This window comes from Rhinolophus sinicus, chromosome 11 (assembly GCF_057876585.1).
Source record: "Rhinolophus sinicus isolate RSI-liver-muscle chromosome 11, RSI-T2T, whole genome shotgun sequence".
Taxonomy (NCBI): domain Eukaryota; kingdom Metazoa; phylum Chordata; class Mammalia; order Chiroptera; family Rhinolophidae; genus Rhinolophus; species Rhinolophus sinicus.
Window position 1 is genome coordinate 3,682,534 of NC_142511.1, and position 23,445 is coordinate 3,705,978.

Here is a 23,445-nt window from a genome sequence, read left to right on the forward strand (position 1 = left end):
CCGCCAATTGCTCGGCTCCTGGCTGTCACTCGCGCGCGGGGGCCGCAGTCCGTGTGTCCGTCCTTCCCGCTACCTTTCTCGTGCCCCTGCCTGGGTCTGCAGAGGTCATAGGGCGCGGGGACCGGGCCTGCGTCCCCGGCGGCAGCGGGAGTGACTGCTGCGGGTTCGTGGAGACCCCGAACCCCAAGGGCAAGAGGAGCGCGTGGCGGACCAAAGAGAGCCGGTGAGCGGCCGCGCGCCCACCAATAGGTGCGGGGCTCGGAGCCGCCCATCCTGCGCGGTCCCTCCCTCCGCCCCCGCCTCCCCCTCCTCCCGCTCCGGCTCCGGCTCCTGCGCCGCGCGTCTGGCACTCGGAGCGCCGCAGCGGCAGCGGCGGGTGCAGCCTGCGCACAGTCAGGTCGGGACGCCCAGCGGCGGCCGGAGAGCACCGAGGGCGCGCGCCGCAGTCACCACCCTCAGCCTCGGTGGCAGCTGCTGACCCGCCACCATGGCCCGCGGAAAAGCCAAGGAGGAGGGCGGCTGGAAGAAATTCATCTGGAACTCGGAGAAGAAGGAGTTTTTGGGCAGGACCGGTGGCAGTTGGTGTAAGTACGGGGCCCGCGTCTTTGCCCCCGTTACCCCCCAGCCCCGGACCCCAGCGCCTTGTCTCTCCCGGGCGGCGCATCCCCAGCGCAGGCTCTGCGGGCCGCTCGGCACCCACGCGCTGGTGAGGGTGGACTGGCCTGGCGCCGGCTGGGCTTGTCATCCTGTGCGGCGTCCCCAGGACGGGCACGGGGTGGGGGCCGGAGCACGCCAGGCAGCGGCTTCTGTGTATGGCAGCGGTCTTGGGAATTTGCAGTCTATCCAAGCATCACTTGAGGCGCTGGAAGACTAGATGTGTCTCTCCCGATGGTCACGTCCCAAGTCCTCTAAATAAATAAATAAAATAATGAGATTTGAGGCTGTGAGAGAACCTTGGAGGGTAATCGGGCTGATGCTGGCAAGGTGGAGTGTTGTAGCACCTTCTAGTCTAAATATGTACCTCAAAGGCGCGGTGCGGGGGACCCATCCACAAAACAGTATTTCATGGCGATGTCCACAGCCCCCTCCCCAACCCTTACCCCCTCCCCTGGAGTCATCACAGCCCCGAAATGGCCCAGGAAGCGCCATGTCAGGACTCGGTGTCTGAGCCATAGCCCCAAAACATGGCAAAGTCCGTTTTCAGTGTCTTCGTGGAGAGATGCAGAATCCGTAGCTTGGGTTAATTACTGTGGAGGGTTCATCCAAGAAGTAAATGACACAAAGGCAGAAGCAAGTTATCTTATAAAATGTTGGGCACCCTGTTGCTTGGCTGAATGAACGTTTCTTTTTTTCCCATTGAAAATTAGGTACCTTACTTGTTTCTACCTCCCTACACCGGGAGAGTGACATTTTTTTTTAAAGGTCATTTTGAAGGGCAGAGTTGTAGGCAAATCTATGAGTCGTGACTGCAGAGAGAGGGAGGGAACTCCCCCCTCCTGCATCACTGCCCCCTCCTCCTTCTCTAATATCATCACCACCATTGACACCACCTGCACCACCACTGCAGCCACTAAGGGAGCCCTGGAGAGAGGCTGATGCAGGCTCCCGATTGGGAGGATCTGTGGGCATCAGCAGAATGAGTCAGGGAAATAGTGCTTGGCTGACATTTTGAAATGGAAGAAGTCGGAATATGTGATTTTTGTAAAGAAAAAAAATCCAGTCAGTAGTGTGGGCCTCTCTCTATTAAAGTAAAGGGTTAATAATGCATCACCCTTCAAGGTTAGTCAAGGTGAAACCTCCTTCCAAGGTACGACTGTGAAGCATAGGTATCCCTGAGCCATGTTACATACCTAGGTCTCTAAAGGGATGGCTTTTAGCTTGTATTTTATGCTTTATTTGGGGGAGACTGTTCTTCAGTCGGATTACCGCCATGGTTTCTCATGTGTAAGGACAGCTCCCTGTGTTTCCTTAAGGTGGAAGGGGAAATCTGAAGAACTCGTATAGGGTGAACTGCACAGGCTCCTGGCCAGGGCTATCTCCTAGCAACTCCTGGTAACTTGAGTGAGGCCTGGGGTGGGGGGGGGGGGTGCACTGCGGAATGGGCCCCCTTCTCCCAGATGCACTGGAGCTCCCTGCCCTGGTGGTCTGACCCCAGCCTTGTCATGGGCCCGAGGTTGCACTGACTCCAGGCCTATTGCGAAATTTGCCCTCTAGTGTTCCCCCCCTCATAAAATATATTTCTTTCCTCATTCCAACTCCAGAATAATATTTGCTTTAGAGGGTAAGGCAGTATAGAACTACTTGTTCTTTAAGCCGACATTTAATTGGGCAGCACCTCCGAGAGAGATAGAAAGAGAGATAATTTTTGTGTCTTCGTTCCACATCCGGCAAAATGGTTTATGAATGCAGAAACCAGGACGGGTGAGCCCATCTCATCTTTTCTTCCATTTTCCAAGGGGCAGGTTCTGGGCTACAAATCCAGTTTTTGTTTTGCACTAATACATCCACTCCTTTCTCGCATGTAAGAAAGGACAGAGCCTGTCGTAGGTAGAGAAGGTGGTAGTGGCTGCTGCCTCTGATGGAGAAAATGCCATCTTTCCAGCCCTGGGCCCAACACAGATGCCCTTGGGACTAGGGCAGGTTGCCCTTGGCTCAGTTTTGCTTTGGGTAGATTTTCACCACGATGGACTGCAGGAGCCTTTCCTGGCACCTGCTGGAGACGTCAAGGCATGCAGATCACCTGTGCTTTCCCCCTTTTTATTAAGTTAACGCGGGCGCTGGCATACAAATCACCTGTGCTTTCTGCCTCTTAGGTTAAAGGTATTGGTAGGTATTATGTCTACCGCTGGGCCCAGGTGCCTGTTTTTCCTTCTGCCTGTGATCCTTTCGAAGGGTCATCTGCCCCCCACCATTGGAAAACCTCTATATTACTTGTATTTTTAAAAAAGAAGAAAACCTGCTGCAAAGGAAAACATGCCTCTAAAGCTTACCCTCTGTGCCACCGTGCCAGCTGGTACGATTTGTCCAGCTTTTCTTTTTGAGCAGCCCCTGGTGTGTGGGTGAGCCCACAGCATACTCCCCACCAGACGTGCATGCTCCCCTCTCACCAAGTGACCTCACCTCAGTAACAGCAGATTTTGCTCAGTAAATACCATCTGAAAGCAGAAGAGAGAAATTCCTCACTTCTCTTAGGGTCTAGCATCGGGCAGAATGGACAGACCGTAGTTTGTTACTTGTAATCAGTGTGCTTGGCGAAGGACTCATTTTTCCATTGCTGTGTCTGTGTGTTAACTTGTAGCCTCCATTCTGTACCTTCGTATGTTGTTGGCATTAGGTGTCTGGAGCCCAAGGAAGGTGCATACAATGCTCTGGTTGTTGTTGGAAGAGCCGAACGTGGTTCAGCTCAGAGCACCGAGGCGAGGTGGGGGGCACCACCACAAAAGGTTCCCAAGTTCTCTCTCGGATCCTGTTCTACCAACTCCTGCACCTCTTAGGAGCTTTCACTGGAAAATTTTTCCAGATCTCTTGACGTCACAGCCTTGCCACTTGCCTGCTGCTGCCTGGAAACCTAAGGAACAAACGCAGCGTTTAACCCTTCTCCTGCTGGGAGGCAGGAACTGAGCTGGGCAGCTGGGGGCCTGGGTTAAACAGCCTTCGCCTTTTTTCCTTGTTCTTTTTTTTTCTCCCCTGAGAGAGGACAAGAAGGATTATAATTAGCATTTTGGTGTGGTTTATGTGTGTGGTTTATTTTACCAACTCTAAAGCATGATTTCCCCAAGTTGGTTTTTTATTTTCATTTTTTATTTTATTTATTTATTTTTTTGCTGATAGGAAAATTGGGCTTTTACATGTAAGGAGACCTGGCGGTGCCCACAGAGGTGTATCCATTCTCTCCCTACTTCCCTCCCTCCACGTCTTTTCAGTAACACTTTCGTTCTGTCGCTTTTCCCTGAGAACCCCACCATCTAACGCATGACATCTGGCTGTTTTTAGAAGGAACCTCGGCCCCCTTCGTGCAGTCATGTTTCAGACTGGATAATCGCACGGTTCGCTTCTTCCCACTTTGCATTCACACTGAGTTGTTTCACTGGCACAGGGCTGCCCGGCGATGCCTAGCACAGCCTGTTACTGTGTGGCTAATCGGGGAGATAATACTTGTAAAGCAGTAACTGATAGCCTCATTCCAGTCTCTGGGCTTCTTGAGTTTTTGGTGCGTTTTTGCTTTTGCAGCAACCTCAGCCTCCACTATCCCGGGGAAAAGAAAATGCAGCTCATCAAGCCATCCATGATTGTTCTGGATCCAGTGAGAAGATGAAATAAAAATATGCTTGCCGTTTTCACTACGGCATTCCCTTTTTTTCTTGTTTGGTGCGCCTGAAGGGAAAGACGGCTTAGTCAATAGCACAGATCAAAGGGACGGTGAGAGTGACCAGCAGGAGAACTGCCCTGGCTGCTCAGGCACAGCATTTGTGCCTTTGCAGGTGCAGCAGAGCCTGGGCTGTAGGATGGAAATGGCAAGGGATGAGCAAGCAAAGAAAACAAGTCTCTAAGGGACTATATTGTCATCTCTGAAACGCATTGCATAAGCACACAAGCACAGCCCTAGGTTTTATTGGTGCTCTTCAGGAAAAGATTAATTTAGGGAATGGAATGACTTCCTGTAAAGAATCTTGGTTCTACCTGCTCATGCCTGCCAGCCGTAACCACCCCCCAACAGGCACACACACCGCCGTGGGGGGCTGCCCTTCCCCATCTTCACCACACGCTCTGGGGGTGAGGGGCACCGTTTGGATCAATGCCAGAAGGGGAAGCTCTGAAGACCAGGGCGGAGGGAGGCCGGGAGGAGGTCCATCTCTGGGAAGATGAGACTTGCGTCCAAGCACGTGACTGCATCACAGCCTTGTGTTTCTGTCTGCCCCCCTTACAGTTAAGATTCTTCTGTTCTACGTGATCTTTTATGGCTGCCTGGCTGGCATCTTCATCGGAACCATCCAAGTGTTACTGCTCACCATCGATGAATTCAGGCCCACCTATCAGGACCGAGTGGCCCCGCCAGGTAAAATGAACGTGCATATGTTCAGTTCTCCCTGACAGAAAGTGGGTCTGACTGTTTCAGTTGAGACAGGGTTCTTCTGAAAGTTGTCATAAGGTGGGAGTAAACCACGTCTGCAAATGAAACGAGATGGCTCTCTTGTGGGGTCTCCGTCAGGTCCCCTGCCTGCACTGCAAGCAGAGTTCTGGGGCTGCAGACGTGTTACTGTCACGGCTCTGCCGTGAGGGTGAAGAGCGCTGGTCCCCAACTCAGCCTGCCACTCATCAGCCATGCCATTCCAATGGTGGCTTCCGTCCCCTCGACCCTAATGCCCGCAGTGGGATTGCTCTAGGGCAGGGGTGTCCAAACTGCGGCCCGTGGGCCAACTGCGGCCCCCAGTCCATTTTTAATTGGCCCGCAGCAAATTCCAAAAATATATTTAGTTTACTTAAATAAATCAGGTGAGGCAATACGTACTTTACCTCGTACTTTACCTAACAGTGGCCCAGCTGTTTCTGGATTTTGCCGCATATGGCCCTTGGTGAAAAATGTTGAAACAAGTTTGGACACCCCTGCTCTAGGGTCTTTCCAGTGCTCACACACGTTTTTCACGTTCTTGAGGAGACTGTGACTCAGATAAATCCTTTTAAAAATCGCTTTGGCACCTGCTTTTAAAGATGCACTGATTTTTATAGGGAGAGGAGCCAGGACTCCGGGGGTCCATTCTCCCACCTGTTACTTTCAGTTTGACCTGGAACGAAAGCACTCTCTCTTTTCAATTCTCAATGTTTATACCTGTTGGTTTAATAAGGGAGGGTCTCATTTACTGGCTTCCTGGACCCACTTGCCAGTTGAACTGTCTCCTTTAGCTCTGACAACTTGGGTTAACAAGGGTTATAGAAAATGCAGAATGCCCCAACAGGGCCCTGCTGTCATCTGGGTGCCATCGGTGTGGAGTGACCTGCAGCTGTGCGTGTCCGTACCTGTCACTAAACCCCAGGAAGGGCCACTGCCGTCACGCCTGACGTTGGCAGGGAGCACAGGGCAGCAGAACAACAACAAATGGGATTGTACTGTCTGGTTCTTAAAAGTCACTGTCGGGAGGCCCTGGGGGAGAGGAAACGTTGCATAACGTCCGGGTTCTGTCCTTAGAAATGACCTTGAGGCTGCCTGGGGGGGGGGGGGGGGAGTGTTCTGCAATGACGTGTCCCCTCTCTACTTTCCCTGGGCAACGGTTTAGTGACAGCTGTATTTAGGTGACAATCTTGAGGCTGTCTTCATGGCGCTGAGCAGCCTGGTCATGTGTGGCTGCCCATCGCTGACCTGTCGTGTCCACATCCCTGGGTGTGGGAAAGACTCTGCGAAGTAGCTGTTCAGAATGTGGAGGTGGCAAACATTGTCTTTTAACCCCAAGTCACATCGTCCTCTACTGGAAGGAAAAAATCCTAACTATTTCCCCATAAATGTAGATTTAGGGGACTTTGAAAGTGGAACAAGAAAACATGTAAATATATAAAATGACTGAAACCTGCTTAATAATAACCCCCAGTTTCCAGCAACTATTTCCCCAAAAGAGGTGAGTCCATGGAAAGTGTGAGGGGAGAATGCTGGCGTGTGCAGAGACACTCGGGATCTTAAGGAAACGTGTTGTACCCTGGGTTTTGGGACAGTAAAACATGGCACGTCTTTTCATGTCCTCTTCTGTGACAATGTTTACGGTAGCAGTAGTAGTCATCATTTAAATTTGTACAGACCTTTTATTTTCCACGTAAAAACTATTCTTTAATCATGATGCTATTGTATAATTCTTATACTCAAGGCTACAGGTGACCACAAAGGCAAGCATTTTCTTTACTTTCCCAGGTTTAAAAAATGGTCCTTGGCTATATAAACTGAGGGGGAATTGGCCTTTGATAAAAAGAAAAATTTCCTTCCTGTCCTTTGCAGAAAGGGAAATTTCACTTTCAAAGGAAATAGCCAGCGTGCTGTACCTTTTAAGTAGGGACTTACAGATGACCTTGCCCGGGAAATCTGGCCGAGGGGCTCAGCCCTTCCAACGCTCCCTCCCCACCTCCCTCCCCTTCCTTCCAGCCCCTTCCTAAAAGACAGGCTCTCAGTACCTATATTTAGCGTCCTCGCAGCAGCTGGACTGACCTGACAGACAGTCGTTTGTCCAGAGGAATGCTGGTGGCTCATCTTGGAAATATGCACCCCCGTCCCTTGGTCTGAGTCACAGGAATAGGCTTCCTCAGTCCTCCAGCGTCCCCATCCTGTCGCCTGGGTTCTTTGTCATTTCTCTGTCTCTCCTGTTCCTCATTCCCTCACTCCTCTCGCCAGGAAAGTCTAGGCCAAGCCCTGGTTTCCCATCACCTTTCCAGGGGGTATGACGTTCATTTGCACACGACAGTGGCCTTGGAGCAGGGTGGCCATGGATTGTCCCCGAGGGCTCTGAGCGACCCTGAAGCGGTCCCTCGGCGTGTTTCAGAGCAAACCGTAAGACTTTGTGTCTCGGGTAGGCAGTAACTATTCCTTCAGGCTGCAGACTGAACGAATGTAGAGGAGAAAACCCTGGCGACTTTGGTTTCAGCTTAATACCTCTAAGCCTCTATTTTTATGGCAGGGAGGGAGGGAACACTGTATATGTAAGTCAAATGAGCCTCGTGAGTGCGAAAGACGTGGCGCATCATTTAAAAATGGGAACTAGTGCTATTATTAACTGCGTCTGAGGCCCGCCTGGGTTTTGACTGCCCCACATGGCACATGGAGGCTTGTCATTAGATGTGTGAAGGTCGCCGAGTGGAGCAGTTGTGCAGAGCCTTGGGTCTGCCTGCCTCTGACATTGGACAAGCTGAAAGGCCAGGCGGGAAAGCCTCCGAGAAAAGACTAAATTGCAAAAGGAAAGTGTAATTTAAGAAAGAAATGAGCACCATGGACCATGTCTTGGCCTGAGCAGTGGCGGCCACTGGTGCTTCTGTGGCTCCTTACAAAACTGTGTTGCTGTGGGGAACGGGTCTGCCCGCTCCGCCGGGGGCTGGGGGGGATACACGGCTGGAGCCTCCGCTGACATAGTAGGTTGACACATATTCAATTGCTACTTGTGTGGCTCAAAAATGGTTGCTCTTTGGCAATTTCACGTGGCCTCACCTAAGTCCGAAAGCACCCCCGAGCTCCTGAGGCGTCGCACGCGAATTCACACGAAAGTGGCCCTGAGTGGGGGCGGGGACAGTGGGCTGGACAGTCCCCTCCATGACGCCTCTGCTTCACCTCACCAAGCCTCTGTTTTCTCACCTGTAACCTGACAGTAATGCCCTGTGCGGCTCAAAGGAGGGGAATACATGTGAGCTGAGTAGGACGGCATGGACACCTACGGCCGTAAGGAAAGGGTAGCTTTTCACAGCCCTCTGCGCCCCAGAAGCCGCGGTCTGCCTGCGTCTTGGAAACCGAGTTCCGTATTTCCAGCTTTGATATAGCAGAGATGTTTGTACACTTATACATTTTCATGAAGTACTAGAATGTTCGCTTTCTAGGACAAGTGTTTGGGAGAAATTGGATTAGAAAACATTTCAAACTTTTTTAAAGTACATTTAGGTGACACTGTATCTGTTCTGTAATCTTTGAAATGTCCACGCTCAGTTGGGTGAACCCCTGCCAAGCCGTTCCCCTGGGCAGACCCTCTTAGGAGAGAGTCCTCATGGATGGGGGTCAGCAGCCTCTTCTCCCCACGTGACTGCCATGGGGTCTGGTGAGGCTGGGGGCGCATCCTGTCCCCGGTTTGACTCTGGGCTCCCTGCTGCCTGGCCAGTGCTGTAATGGAAAAGTCGCCCCTTCCATTCGTGTGTGTCCCCCCCCCCCGCCCCCAAGCTCATGCAGCCACAGTGGGATGAAATGAAGGTCATGAAGCGAGCCTCAGGCGCTGGGTCCGGGGGACGTCCCAGCCGCCTTGCTTTCTGCTAAGCAGGTATGAATGTGTGCTCTTGCCCTTCCTTCTAAGGTTGTGGCGGCTTCTGTTTTGCCTCCAAGTATGGATGGCTCAGGGCTGGAGGGATTCATTGTAAAAGGGTCGATGGTAACCAGCATGGAGTGGAGGTGAGACAGCGGCGTGGCTGAAGCGTGCAGACCACGGGGGCGCCTCCCGCGGCCTCGATTTCATCTTGTCAGAGGGGAACCTCTTGACTTAAAGGCCAGTGGGCTCCAACGCATTATAATTCACACCGCAGTGTGAGGAAGCAGAATTCTTGAGACGTCACTGTATCCCTCTCAGAACAGTCTGTTTTGTTTTGTTTTACCCCCAAACTGCATCACCCTCGGAGGACTTTCTTTCACTTACATTTTAAAGGGGGAATTGGAAATGTTTGGCTTCTGTATACTCTGGAGGAATTGTTTTTTTCAAAGTGCCAATACAGTGTTTTTCTGCCGTTTCTTATTAGACGGCACTGATGGGTAATCTGTGAGCTGACGTGAGCATAGGGTGCCTCCTATGGTCCCTGTCCCCCCACCTCCCAGTGGGTCCTGCAGCCTCCTCCCAGAGACGCAGGCCGTGATGAGCTAGCACTGGGGCAGTAGAGTTTGTAGGGGCTGCTGCTCAGACTCAGTGTGAGGGGTTGGCAGACCCCAGTGCTTGTTCTTCAGTGTCCCCAGGCTCAGTGGCTCGACAAGTCACTTACCCCTGTAGCCATTTCTACATTCCTAAAGACAAGGATACAGCCAGTAGGTAGGTCAGCTTGGGGACACAGGGAGCCTAGTGGTTAAAATGTTGGAGCCACAGAAAAATGGCTCTTACTCTGTGGGGCCTTTTAGATGAGTAAGTGAGCAGAGCAGAGAGCCCCGAGAAACAGGACCAGGTGACCAATCCCATGATGGGTGGGGATGGTGGGGATAAAAATGCTGAATCTGGGAAGCTCCACTTGGCCCTGTCGGCCTTTCTGCTGTGCTCCCCCACGGAAGGGCTCCCTGGTGGGGATGGCAGTGGAAAGCACCCTGACCTCAGGGCCATTTCCACGGAGCTGAAGTGTGATGGGGTTGGGCTGGCTGACGGCTGGTGAGTCAGTGCTCCCGACCCAGTTATCTCAGCACTGGGGGCCCATCTGACGCAGACCAGCGGGAAGCTGGGAGGCGAAGGGGAGCCGGGAAGTATTATCTGGTGGCTTCCAACCAGAAGAGCGTACTTTTCCCCACATACGTGCCATGAATACTATCAAATGAGGTGTCTTATTGCAGGATGGGGGTCACTCAGCGAATGTGATGCTTGGTATCTAGGCGAGTCACATATACTGTATGTGCTGGTCCCTCAGCGTGGCCTGGAACAGACCAGCATCGTTCATGTAAAATGCTAGCCTAGGCCTCTCGGTTTGTATTTCCCCATTATAGAAGCCGTCCCTTTGATTGGGAACAAGCACAGTCACGAGCTGTGCAAAATAGCAAAGTGGGGCCCCTGGGAAGTTACATGTGCTTTTCAAGATAGATCCTCAGAACAAAATAATTCTCTGCTCCCCAGAAAATGAATGTGCAACTACAGGAAAAGGCCTGATGGGAACGGGTCGTTCTGGCCTCCACCAGAGCGTGTGGGTGTAGCTCAGACCTGAGAAAAGCTTTCCTCCACCAAGGGTGGTTGAACACTGCATGGTTTGTAGAGAAAGTCCAGCAACGTGTCCTTCAAGGACTTCTCAGGGGGGAGGGTGTAGCTGGGGGCCTCGCTGGAGCTGGGGTACTGACATTGCCTGATCCTGCCTCACTGTCAAAAGTTGAGCCTGAGGCAGAAAGTGAGGCAGCGGCTACTGGTTTCCAGAAAGCACAGAGCTGCCTTTTTCCCCCTTTGTCCTCCCTCTGTTTTGTTCGGTAAATTGATACAAACCCTGCTGAGAACAGAACCTGTAACTACCTCAGTGGCATTGGAAGGGAGGGTGTGTCTGCATGCGTATGTGTGGACCTAGATGTGTACGTAGGTGGGTATGGCTGTACATATGAACTCATACCCCCGGTTTTGTTTTTGATTTTTTTCACTGGAAATTACTTGTCAACTCGGAATGTACAGGAGAGTCATGACGCACATCTGCTGCACGCATGGCTGCATTTCTAAGTGTTTCTTTGCCTCTTGTACCCTCGGTGGATATGGGTACCACCCTGGAGCTTTCTATGGAAAGTGAGGCTGATTTGGAGTACAGTTGACCCTTGAACAACACGTGGGTTAAGGGCACTGACCCCCCACTAACTTTTGACTCCCCCCCCAAAGTTTACTAATAGCCTACTGTAACTGGAAGCCTTACTGATAACATAAGTAGTCGATTAACGCATATTTTCTATGTTATATACTGTATTGTTAGTCTAAGATAAAGAAAAACGTGTTAAGAAAATTATCAGGAAGAGATAATTGATACATATATTTTCTGTACTCATAACACACCTGACTTTTTGTTAATTTTTTTATGTTTGTAGGCTATGTGGTTCATTTGTGCATTGTTTCACATTGTTACAAATCTCCCCACAAATTTTCCAGTCTATTGAAAAAAAGCTGCATGTAAGTGTTGTCCAAGGGCCAACCGTATTTGGTTCAGTAATTTATCAGATGTATTAAATGACAGGTACAAGCATCTGGGCTTTGGGATTCATTTGAGTGACGTCCAAGGTTAAAATGGCTGCGTTCTCATTTAAGTACTTCGAACTCACAAGTAGACTGAGAAATTACAAACTTGCTACATTATAACCCTAATTAGAAACAAAATACTTCTTAATGAAAAGCCTCTTTCTTTTCTCCATTCCCTTCCTCTTGTCGATTCCTCCTCTTGCTATGAACACCCACTAAAGTCAAAGATTTGAGTTTTTTTCCTGGTTTCTCAAGAGACGGGGACCAAGGAAAAGGCAAGTGTGACTGAAAAGCAAGTGAGAAGCCAAAGGTTTCCAAATCTTAACATAAAGTTGACATAGGCATTAAAAATATTAAGATTTCCGTGTCCAAATGATTTCCATCCTTTTAGGGTGCTTTATTAAATAATCATCAATATGTAATTTAAGGCAAACTCACATCAGGGCAAAGCCGCATAGAACACTCATGGTTAATGTCAGCTCAAGTTCAGGAGACTGGAGAGGCAAGAGGTTAGATCTGTTTCCTGGAATATAATTTGAAACCACAAGCCAGTGATTGGGTGCTGCCGTCTCTGGCCTCGGGAGTTCTGAGTGCAGACCAAGCTCATGCTCGTCCAGTTATACCTAGCACCTTGAGGAGGGGGCAGTGCAGTGCTGGGCAAGCTGCAGGCCTCCGACCTAGTGTGGCAGCGGGGAGAAGCCCAGTCATCAAGGCAGGGTGCCCGCCGCCCCTAGAGAGGACCGCAGTTGAGGAATCTGTGTGTGGACTCAGAATATTCACGGAGGGGCCAAACCCGGTTCCGGCCCTTTTCTTTCTCTTCTTCCTGTTAGTCTGATAACGTTAAGTAAATAATTGAAAGGACTTGCACATCAGGTCAAGGGTCCTTCATCTGCCTCTCGTAAGTATTTAATCGCTTTAGAGAAATTACTTCTGAGAAGAGGAAAGAGTTTCCTGAGGGCTTGGAGAAGATGTCATCAGAGAACTCTTCCTAATGAAAATGATGCAGAACAGACAGGCCGGGGATTGATGGATCTGTGATGGTCCCAGGAAGGAAGAGAACGCTCAGGCCAGCGGCGTCTGGACAAAAGGAGAGAAGAGGCAGAGGTCGTGGGTGACAGACTGAGACCTTCCAGAAATGAGAGGAGGAGAGCAGGGCACACAGAGGTGGTGGCCACACCGGATCTGGGTGTGTGTGTGTGTAGGGGAGGGTTTAGACAGGGGGGCTGATTGCATGGCCGGAACCCAAACCGTTTATGCTTCTCTTCTGGAAACGTTCAGATCAGAAGTTGGCTTTCCTAAGAGGATGGTCTCTGCGGCTTATGGTTCACTCCTTACAAGACCCCCTCGGAGACTCGGAGGGAAACTTGAACCTACAGAAGCATAGACATGGCTGTGCTTCCTGGGGTTGGTACTGTGTACCTGGCCTGCCTCCTATACTGAGATTCTTTCCGGAAAGGACCAGGCAGAGACTTTGACCCAAGGTCTAATCCAGCCATGCATGTCACAGGATTCCGAGACCCAGTGCTCTGCTGTCCATTTCACATCTCGCATTCTTGGTTTCACTGGCTTCTGGTGCTTCTCTGTACGGGACAGACTCAAGATTCTGGAAGCATCTTCCATCTGCATTTCTCTCACATGGTGTCAGCCAGGCTTGGCTGGGCTTAGGTCGTGAGCCACGCTTCCTGAGGGATTTGGGCCCTTGGGCGGAACTGGTGCGATTCCATGCCTTGGTTTTCACTATTCCTTCTTTGCCTTTTCTAGAGCGGCACGAGACCAACTGTGTCTCTTTTGGGCCATCGGTAACGATAAGTATCTACTATTTGCATACCTCAGGTCTTAGATGGTTACCAGCAGCGGCACTTGCTAATAGAACGGCCGGTGTCAGCCTCTGGCTAAGCAGTGACTGACCACAGCTCGACGCTTCTGAGGAATGTGTCATTCTCAACATGCTGTTGTTAGCAAGGGGCCCAGAGCTCATGCTTTGGGGGTCTCACACTTGTCACCTGGTCTTTTAATGGTGACCCTGGCGTTGGCGTCGTGGCGGAACAAAAAGTGCTTTGCTGATGTCCCTTTGGTCGGCTGGCCGGTCTTCCCCACCCTCCCCCTTCCTGGAGGTCCGGTGGGACCCACCCTTGGGGGCTGACAGTTGCTCTCCTCCTCTTCTTCACCCTTCCATCTGCCCCCGCGTCCCCCCCAGTCTCCTACCTTCTCTTTCCCAAGCTTGCGGACGCTGTTTAAGTCTGTGCACACAGATCGTCTCTGTTTCTGCCCCCACCCCCACCCCCACCCAAAATACCTAAAAGAGGTTTCGGCAAACCTCTTGCCTGGCAAGTTCAAAGGCATCTGCTTGGAGTCCTCTGGACACGTGCACCTGGCTGTCCCAGGGAACCCTCGTGGGACTGTGCCTTAAGGCTGCATTCTCTCCCGACTCCAGGAGTGTTTTAGGAGCACAGCCCCTCCTGACCTCTGCTGCTCCCCTGGCTCTGGGCCTGCCTCTGCCTTTCCCTAGGTCCAGGCCGGTCACCTGACTTACATGTTGTGTTACAACGCAAACCAGTTACCACCCTCCCTAGCAGGCCTTCCCCAGTCTTTGCCGTAGGGGCCTGTTGACCTCACTGCCTCAAGCATGCGATCCCAGGGGAAGCGTCTACTGTTTCCCTTTATTTTTGCAGGTAGCTGTCATTTTTATTATAGTGCCTCTTTGAACCAGAAATGATCACAATGTCAATTTTTCTAAGTTAATGTAGAAACTGATGGTTCAGAGTATATTGAAATTCCTGTAGTCACACAATTTTACATGGTTTGGGAGTATTTAAAAAATACGTGTTAATTGTAGTACTGGTTATTATTTTTAGACTTTTTTTATGAGCAAATTCTAACTTCCCCCTTGACTCCTTCCATCCCTGTGGGTCGCTCTTACCCTCGGATTCCTGAGGTTCTACGTCATTCTTTTCTGAGAGGATTCTTAACGTCCGTCCTAGTTTGTCTCGGGCAACCCCTCTGCCGGACCCCGGACCTGCTCCTGCTCCATCCTCCATTCCTCGGAACGAGGGGCCCGTCCTGCCCCTTAATCCAGGCCCCTCATGATTCCACCACTTTGGAAGTTCAAAGCCATCCTCAGCCACTAGAAAAACTAGCAGCCAGTTGGCCCCGCCTCGCTGATGCCCGCTCTTGAACCCCCCAAATGGGGCTGCTGAGTGGTTACTCTGGACCAGGGGTCCCTCCCACTGTAAGTACATCATTGTCGTCCTGGCTCTGTGGGTGCCCTGAAGGACTGTGACAATGTGCCACCATCGGTGCTCAGCACACGGAGGGCAGGTCTGAGAGTGAGGGTCAGAAGGAGGTGGCCAGATGAGCAAATAAAAACACAGAATGTCCGGTGACATTTGAACTTCAGATAAGCCACACATGATTGTTTTATCTATAAGGGTGTCCCATGGGATATTTGTAGTCCCATGTAATACGTGTCCCATGTAATATGTAGGACATGCTTAAAAAAGTTATTCGTGGTTTATCTGAAGCACACATTTCTCCAGGCATCTTGTGTTTTATCTGGCAGTTCCTAGAGTAAATTCCACTGTGATTGACTCTCCACCTGTCGCCCCTGGGTAGGGCAGTGTATTGCTGCTCAAACATCTACCTAAGAAGGCTTGAGAGGGCAGAGTCTTCCTGAAATTAAAGCATCTAAAAAACTGGTTGAAGAGTGGAAACCCAAGGTTCACTTAGTTTGAATTTTATTCTGGCCGGCGCAGGACTCGCTCTGAAGAACCGTTTACTTTGGGTACTTGACACGCACCCCTGAATCCTCCAGTTTGGGTGAAAAGATCCAAAGACAGGTCTCCCTTGAGTAGTCTCGAGGGTCGTGGCAGTTTGGAATGGCATGGGTTCACTGACAGAAGGATTTATGCAGCCGGCGAGCTGGCAGTGAATGTTTTTTGAGTGCGCGTGATGGAGTCCTGGAGACCACAGGCTCTGCAGTGCGCTGCAGGTGGGCTGGAATTCTGGTTCTGCCACTTGCTCTGTGACCTCGGGCCAGGTACTCAACCTTTCTGTGCAAGGGTTTTCACTCATAAAATGGAGACCACGCCTCTCACGAAATGTTGCTGGGAAAATTAAATGATACGTGGTGTTAAGACACAGTCGTGGGTACTTCATCTAAATGCCAGAGAAGTGATTTCACAAGAGACCCAAGGATTTAAGCCATTCTTTTTAGCCTGAGATCGGCAAAGGATGCTTTCTACATGGAGAGTGTGCTTTGGCATTATCTTGGTCGACTTCCCATGAATGATTCCCTGTTTTCCTAAATCTCCCTGGTCTAGGATTAACACAGATTCCTCAGATCCAGAAGACAGAAATTTCCTTCCGTCCTAACGACCCCAAGAGCTATGAAGCATATGTGTTGAACATTGTCAGGTTCCTGGAGAAGTACAAAGACTCGGCCCAGAAAGACGAAATGATTTTTGAAGACTGTGGCAGTAAGTAGACTCATTTTGGAGGTCTGTGGTTGGTTCATTCTTATTTCCTGTTTCCTATTTGTTATTTAATCTTTGAACAATACTCCTGAAGTAACTAAAGATTGAACTCTGGCCATATCGAGAGCCTCCCCTCCTTTTTTCCCCCCCTTAACTCAGGAAGACTTTTCATGGTTTTGGCTTGCCTGCAGGGGAAGAAACAAGGTCGCCCCAAATGTTATTCTCTACATTTGAAAGATGTCTCACGTTAAAAAAACTAAACGTGTCTGCTTTTTACTCTTCAGACACAAAGACCCCAAGTCTAGCTCTGGTTTTCTTACATGCATTGCTTTTGAGAAGTAGGATTGCTCGTATTTGCACATTTCTGCCTCCCCCTGCCCCGTAAGTTCTCCCACAGAAGAGCCTACAGGGCCTTCTCTCACCAGAATAGCCCTTTGGTGCGATGACGTGTGACCATGCTGCTGTTGACCACGGGATTTGTGTCAGGGTGTGTTTCATAGACCCTGCTTTGCGATGGGTAATTAACTAGGTCTTAGGCAGCTGAGCATTTGGATAAGGAAACGACTGACAAATGGTACAGACTGTTTCATGAAGCCGTTGGCGTGGCTGTCGTACGTCATCCTGCGTGCTGCCTGGAGTGTGAATGTCCCAGCCGTGCTGTCGTACCTCCCAGAGCAGCGTCCCCCTCTGAGTACCCCTTGAGTGGTGGCAGTCCTTCTCATTTAATTCAAGCATGTCCCAACTCCAGAACTTTATACGGCAGACTGTTGCTTAGTCGTAATGTGGGGTGAAGGGCCATTTTAAGTCGTTTGGAAAAGACTTACTAATTTAAAAGAAACATTTTCACTAAGTAGAATTTAAGGGTTTTCATCTTACTTTGCAGTAATTAATTAGTTAAAAGGCCCACAAGATAGATAATTAGTGTGAATCACTTCACAGGAGATGGACTGAGTTAAGGCACTTTACCATTTGAAGGGAAAATAGATAATTTGTGAACTTAAAAGAAATATAAATTATAATTTGCATCAATTTCCTGCAGGCTGCTTTGTATTAACTTTGAATTCTATATTTCTTTTATTCTTTCTCTGGGTTTGTCATGAGGAATAATCAGAAATGCTACAATAAAATTTCTCAGTTGAACAAATGCTTATAAGAACGCACAGCTTTAGAAGGCAAAAACTCAAATCCAGAAGAAATTAAAAAAACAAAACAAAAAAAAAAACAAAAAAAAAAATAAACCATGAGTGGTGGTTCAAAAGGAAAAAACCTAATTCTTTCTTTCTTTACTGTTTAACCTACTAATTAGGGGCACAGCTCCAGGAAACTCAGACCAAAAAGCTCCCAGTTCTGAAAATTATTAACAGTCTGTTTCATTTGTGTTCTAATTATAATGCCCCTTGTTGAGCTGAGCTGATGTTGACCTGTGTAACTGATGCCTGTCAGGAAAAGGGATCCAGTTTCCTCTCAGCCTTCCAAACAGCTGAGTCATCTATTATTTAAGGAAGAGAAATATTGCCAGAGACCAAACGTTATGTGCAAATTAATTACCAAGCACTACAAAGCTTAGGTGTGGGGCTCTGTACCTGCGATTGCTTTTGGTAAAACACCTTTCTAATGGCAGTGAAGAGGCGAGAGCTGGTTGGCCGGAAGCCCTGCCGAATTCAGACAATGCCTCACGTGCAGAACAGAGCTTAGAATTGGTTGGTTGTGACAAGGGACAGAGATCGCTCCTTTCTCAGTGTTGCTCTGGGAATTGGGAATGTCAGTACAGTGTAAACACGGTGTTTGCATTTTCAGGTGTACCCAGTGATTTCAAGGACCGAGGACCCTATGAGAGTGGCCCAGGCGAGCGAAAAGTCTGCAGGTTCAAGCTTGAATGGCTGGGAAACTGCTCTGGAATAAATGATGAACAGTTTGGCTACAAAGACGGCAAACCCTGTGTCATTATAAAGCTCAACCGAGTTCTGGGCTTCAAACCTAAGGCAAGGATCATTTTTAATCCTACAGTTTATTTAGTTTTGGCTTCTTTTTAAAAGATTTGTATTAAAATATAGCTAACATACAATATTAGATTAGTTTCAGGTGTACACCATAGTTACTCAACACTTAATATACCTGAATTGTAGAATTTAGATGAGCCGCTCACATTTTGGATGAAGCACTCACTGGACGTGAGAAGAGATTAAGTATAAGGAAGTTCTAAAGTGTATCGTGATGATGGTGAAGTCCAGTCAGCGGAGTGACATTGACTTCTGTGCCTACCTTGAAATCCTTGTAGTTTGTCACTCATCTTTCTAGCGTTAGAGACATTCCGAGCGGCAGAGCCCAATTCTGAAGTGAGCCTGTGACCCAGCTCTCAGTACCGCTACTCAGTATCCTGAGAACAGTTTTTATAATGTGAACGCTTTAAAGTAAAAACAGGAAAAAATAATTTTTAAACTGAAAAGCTACCTGCATGTACAGTCCTGCTCAGGTTTGGGTACCCTGGGAGCCAGAGTGTTTCAAAAAATTATCTGGTTATCTGGGGGGAAAAAAGAAAAAAAAAAAAAATTGTTGTTTTTTTTTTTTTTTTCCCTGAGTGAAGATTTCATTGCCAAACCAGAAGGTGAATGCTCTCTGGGTTGAACTCTGAGAGCCGTACTCTTGGCTCGTGGCATTGTTGCACCTTACCACGGGTGAGCATTATTTGAGATCACGGAAAGATGGCCATTTGCCCTCGCTCCCCATTTGTTGGTCAGATAATAGGGATTCTTTTAAAGAAGAAAACATTCATCAGGGGTGTCTCTGCTTTTAGGAAACTAGTCATTTCATTCTCTCCTTGAGATCATGAGTCAATAGTGCTGTCCTTTCCCTGTCAGCCTGGATTCTTCTAGTGGGTTTCCCCCAACCGCCCGTGTGGGCTCTGCTGTGACAAGTGTAGTTTTCGTTCCGGTAGGAACTGACTGCAGTATATACTGAGTGAGACGAGCAAAACTCACTTCATTTCTAGAATTTGGCTCTTTTGTTCATTAATTTTTCTACGATAGCCTATTTGTTTCCACAATGCTCCTTACCCATGAGTAATAGTTTCAAAAGAAAATCTGTGTGCGGATGAAATGCCGTATTATTAACAACTTAAGGAGAACGTTACCAGTCCTTTCCCGCCACCAGAAGAGATGTGGGGACGTGGGGACATGGACGGATATGGCCTGGCTGGCTTGATGGATCTCCAACCGAAATGAATGTGCCTCTGAAAAGAATGTTAATCTTCTTTCCACGTAGACTAGTTTCTAATGGATGAAAACTAAGCCCGTTATGTCCCACTCAGGGCTGCTGTTCGTACTGCCAGGGAGCTCTTCACCGAGACCCATCAGCCGTTTAGCAGTGACAGGCACTGATGGGTGCGGTGTGGCCGAAGGAAGACTCCCCCCCACCAGTGCTCTGGATCCCTCACTTTCCGTAATTCCTCTGCACAGATGCCTGACGCTTATACCCCAGAGGCAGCCCGTCAAGTCTCTTCTCGCATCTAGAGAGACTCTGTTAGGTGATGGGTTCGGTATTCTCTCTTTTCAGTCTTTTTTTTTTCTTTTCTTTTTTTATTTGGTCTCCTCTTGCTTGCCCCCTTGCTACTTTCTAATTCATCACCCCACCCCAAATCCCCAACTATTTTTGTTGGGATTATTTTTGTCAGCGATCCCAGTACCCCAGCATCTTACCTAAGGTGCCTGTTTCCTCATCCTCTGAGGACAGAGTCTGGCAACTTCTTTATCAATAAGCATTTCTCTTCATGTTTTTAAAGCTGCATCGATTGCTGGCAGCAAGTTCCAAGCGAGTCAGGTCTAGATAAGCCTTTTCTGGTATTCCAAAACAGAGAGTGGCATCCCAAATAGGAGAGCTCCGACTGGTCCGGGGATTGTGCCTTTAGTCTGACTTTGGGTGGCCTGTCAGTGGGTGACATCTCCCGTCAGGACAGGTGGGCGTGCTGTGCCGCTGTGAGCCCGTGGTTGTCTCGTGCTCATTCAGGATGTTCCTCATACACCTTCTGTGGTGGATTGGAGCCTGGGATGTGGGAAGGATGGTTCTGGGTATCACCCTGTGGCTGTTTTCAAAGTGTCCTCTGGGTCCCTTGAAGGGCATGCATGACCCCTTCCTCTAGGGCAATGCCATCTTTTTCTGTTTACATATGGGACTTGCCCAACAGAATTGGAAAAGCTCCTTAAATGGCAGTGACTACATTGGAATGGGGGTGGGGTGGAGATGGAGGAAAGCCTGCGTGAAGAAGGCACGCTTGTGGGGAACGGAATGGGAAACGGCATTACTGGTTCATGGCTTGGGAGGAAAGGCCAAGTTTTATAAGAACAGAAATGCCAACCGACTTTTCCAACTAATTATAATCTTAGCGAACGAGGAGCATACTTCTGGTTGGCCCTTATTTCCCAGTGCCCTGGAGTAAAGCGTACAACAGGTTCCCATTAGAAGCTCCATTCTGTACTGGGCTGCGTCACAGCTTACTGGTAGTGCTCAAAATCTGGGCACTTCTTTTTATTTCCACAAAATCCCAACGTGACCTTTCCTAAATCAGGCATTCTGTTGTCCGTAACTGTTTTGTTGTTTCGGTTGACTTATCGTGACCAATGTGTGCTTGCTGGGGCTAGAGACTAGTTTTAGCTTTCAGAAATTAAAAATACGTATTTACAGACTTACTGACCTATGTGGGTTTTCTTTGTAGCCTCCCAAGAACGAGTCCATGGAGACTCTTGCCATGACGAAGTACAGCCCCTACGTCCTGCCTGTTCAGTGCACTGGCAAGGTAAGGAGGCTGAGCGGGGCCGCGGGCGAGGCTGGTGGACGGCGGAGGCGGGGTTTTAATAGGGACCAAGCATTGCTTCCAGGGTTTAGTCTCAGTCACCTGAGCTATAGCTCTACTGAGGAAAGCGGCTTAAAGGAACAGAAACATGTAACAGGAAACCGTATGTCAGTTTCTCCACTGGAACAAGCAGCTGAAATACCTGAACTCAGTAAATTGGAGGATCGCTTTACGGAACTGAGAGGTGAACGAGCCCCCACAAGCACTTCTCTGGCCCAGATGGTGTGTTAAAAATTTGAGGCCAACCTTTTTTTTTTAAACTGACAATTTCACATGAAAAAAAATTTGTGGTTGGTTTTTCGTTAAAAAATTATGAAAGATTAAGGGTAACAATCAGCGCAAGTTCCCTTTAGCTCTAAAAATAGGTACCTGATGGATTGTTTAGAGGGAGGGCAGAATGAGGAAAGGCATCCGTCCCCAAACAGTCCCATGTGATGCCGCCACCAAGAAAGGAGATGGACCCAGAAACATGACAGGCAAACAGTTACACTTTTGGAGACAATAGCTCTAGAAATACCACCCACTGGGCCAACACCGAAGACTTTCAGTGTTGGCCTGTTTCTAGGAGGTTGTGTTGGCTCCGAGAAGTTCTCGGCGTGACCTTTGTCTCGGTGTCCATTTGTACACTGAGAATAGCCTCCTTCTAGGACCATGTCTCAAGGCTCCTTTTCGAGACTGGGGACACGTCGTTTCCCCGTGTCAGATGCCGTCCCAGTGCCCCCCAGCGCTTACCACCCACCTTCCTCCGGCTTGGAGGAGGACGGCGTCCCTCCAGCGATAGTTCTCAGGCTGCTTAGGGGCCGAATCTGCTTTGCACGTGAGCCTTTCAACCCTCGTTTCCTGTCTGGTTTTTAGCGAGATGAAGATAAGGACAAAGTTGGGAACGTGGAGTACTTCGGGATGGGCGGCTACGCCGGCTTCCCGCTGCAATATTACCCCTACTATGGCAAGCTCCTGCAGCCCAAGTACCTGCAGCCTCTGCTGGCCATCCAGTTCACCAACGTCACCGTGGACACAGAGATCCGCGTTGAGTGCAAGGCGTACGGTGAGAACATTGGGTACAGTGAGAAAGACCGCTTTCAGGGACGCTTTGATGTGAAAATTGAAGTTAAGAGCTGATCACAAGCAGAGACCTTTCCCACTAGCCATTTAAAAAGTTTAAAAAAAAAGATACAGAAACCTACTAGTCTTGAACAAACTGTCATACATATGGGACCTACACTTAATCTATATGCTTTACACTAGCTTTCTGCATTTAATAGGTTAGAATGTAAATTTAAAGTGTAGCAATAGCAACAAAGTATTTATTCTACTGTAAATGACAAAAGAAAACTACAAATTGAGCCTTGGGACGTGCCCATTTTTACTGTAAATTATGATTCCATAACTGACTTGTAGTAAGCAGTGTTTCTGCCCCTGAGTATTGCTGTGTATTTTATTTAGTGTACAGTATCCTAGGTGCACACTGGTCATTTTTTCAAGCCATGTTTTATCATATCTGTTTTCTACTTTCTGTGAGCAAGGTTTGCTGTCCAAGGTGTAAATATGCAATGGGAATAAAACTGGCATGGTACTTTGTTTTTTCTGTTGTTGTTGTTGGGGGGTGGGGGGGCTGGCTCTTTCAAAGATAATGACCCATCAGCGAGTATTTTTAACACACTCCATAGTCTTTTGCCTGTGGTGTTAGGTCTTTTTTTTTCCCCCTGGGGCTGGTGGGGGGGTGGGGTGGGTTGTCACGGGGAACTGCCCTTTCAATTTTAAGTGACACTACAGAGAAAGCCGCTGTGATGGGTAGTGTCATGCTTTGTCGTGAATGCCATCTTGCCATCTCTTACCTTGTCCTCCAGTATGTTCTGAAGCTGTGTGGGAGACCTGGCTCTCCCATCACTTTGGCCAGTGACCAGGCTAGTTGATTCGCTTTGTACGTTTTCTTTTCCTTTCCTTTTCTCTGGAGGCATCACTTGTGGTGCTGTGTCTTCATGAATGTTTTAACCATTTTCATGGTGGAAGAATTTTATATTTATGCAGTTGTACAATTTTATTTTTTTCTGCAAGAAAAAAGTGTAATGTATGAAATAAACCAAAGTCACTTGTTTGAAAAATAAATCTTTATTTTGGACTTTATAAAAAGCAACGCAGTACCCCATAGACTGGTGTTCAATGTTGTCTGCAGTGCAAACCCATGTCCTAACATATGTAATAATTGCCAGGATTCAGTGCTCTTGTCGACCTTGTATTCAGTCAGGTGAAAACAATGGACAATAAAAGAATGAACATTCCTCATGTGCATGAGTCACTCTTGTCTAAATGTCCCAGTCTGGGACTTCTTTACTTTCTCCGCTGCTAATTATCCAAGATTTTGAAGAAATACTGAACCTGAAAGACAAACACGATTTCATCATAGTTTAGACGAAAGTTCGGCCTTTTGCCCCTCACAGAGGCCAACAGCTGTGTCAGGACGCTGGACACCAAGCACACACCCCCTTCCAGAGAGACGGGAGGTCAAGGGGACAGA

General features: G+C 48.8%; 2 protein-coding genes across 2 annotated transcripts in view; one reads left to right on the forward strand and one right to left on the reverse strand.

Moving 5' to 3' along the window:
• Window positions 1-23,209, forward strand: ATP1B1 (ATPase Na+/K+ transporting subunit beta 1). Its single transcript, XM_019747399.3, has 6 exons — window positions 1-584; window positions 4,928-5,056; window positions 15,932-16,087; window positions 17,882-18,066; window positions 20,793-20,873; window positions 21,786-23,209. Exons 1-6 carry the CDS (start codon window positions 488-490, stop codon window positions 22,047-22,049), a joined length of 912 nt encoding a protein of 303 aa, XP_019602958.1. The 5' UTR covers window positions 1-487; the 3' UTR covers window positions 22,050-23,209.
• The window catches only part of NME7 (NME/NM23 family member 7), a 107,613-nt gene continuing 107,240 nt past the window's right edge, over window positions 23,073-23,445 (reverse strand). The window contains exon 15 of the mRNA XM_088801827.1: window positions 23,073-23,306. Coding sequence (XP_088657953.1) covers window positions 23,274-23,306 — 33 coding nt within the window. The 3' untranslated portion in view covers window positions 23,073-23,273. The remainder of the gene's footprint in view (window positions 23,307-23,445) is intronic.

Coding starts and splice junctions, on each gene's coding strand:
- ATP1B1 (XM_019747399.3), top strand. CDS start 488: ATGGCCCGCGGAAAAGCCAAGGAGGAGGGCGGCTGGAAGAAATTCATC. Junction 585..4,927: donor CAGGACCGGTGGCAGTTGGT/GTAAGTACGGGG, acceptor CCCCCCTTACAG/TTAAGATTCTTCTGTTCTAC. Junction 18,067..20,792: donor TTCTGGGCTTCAAACCTAAG/GCAAGGATCATT, acceptor TTTTCTTTGTAG/CCTCCCAAGAACGAGTCCAT.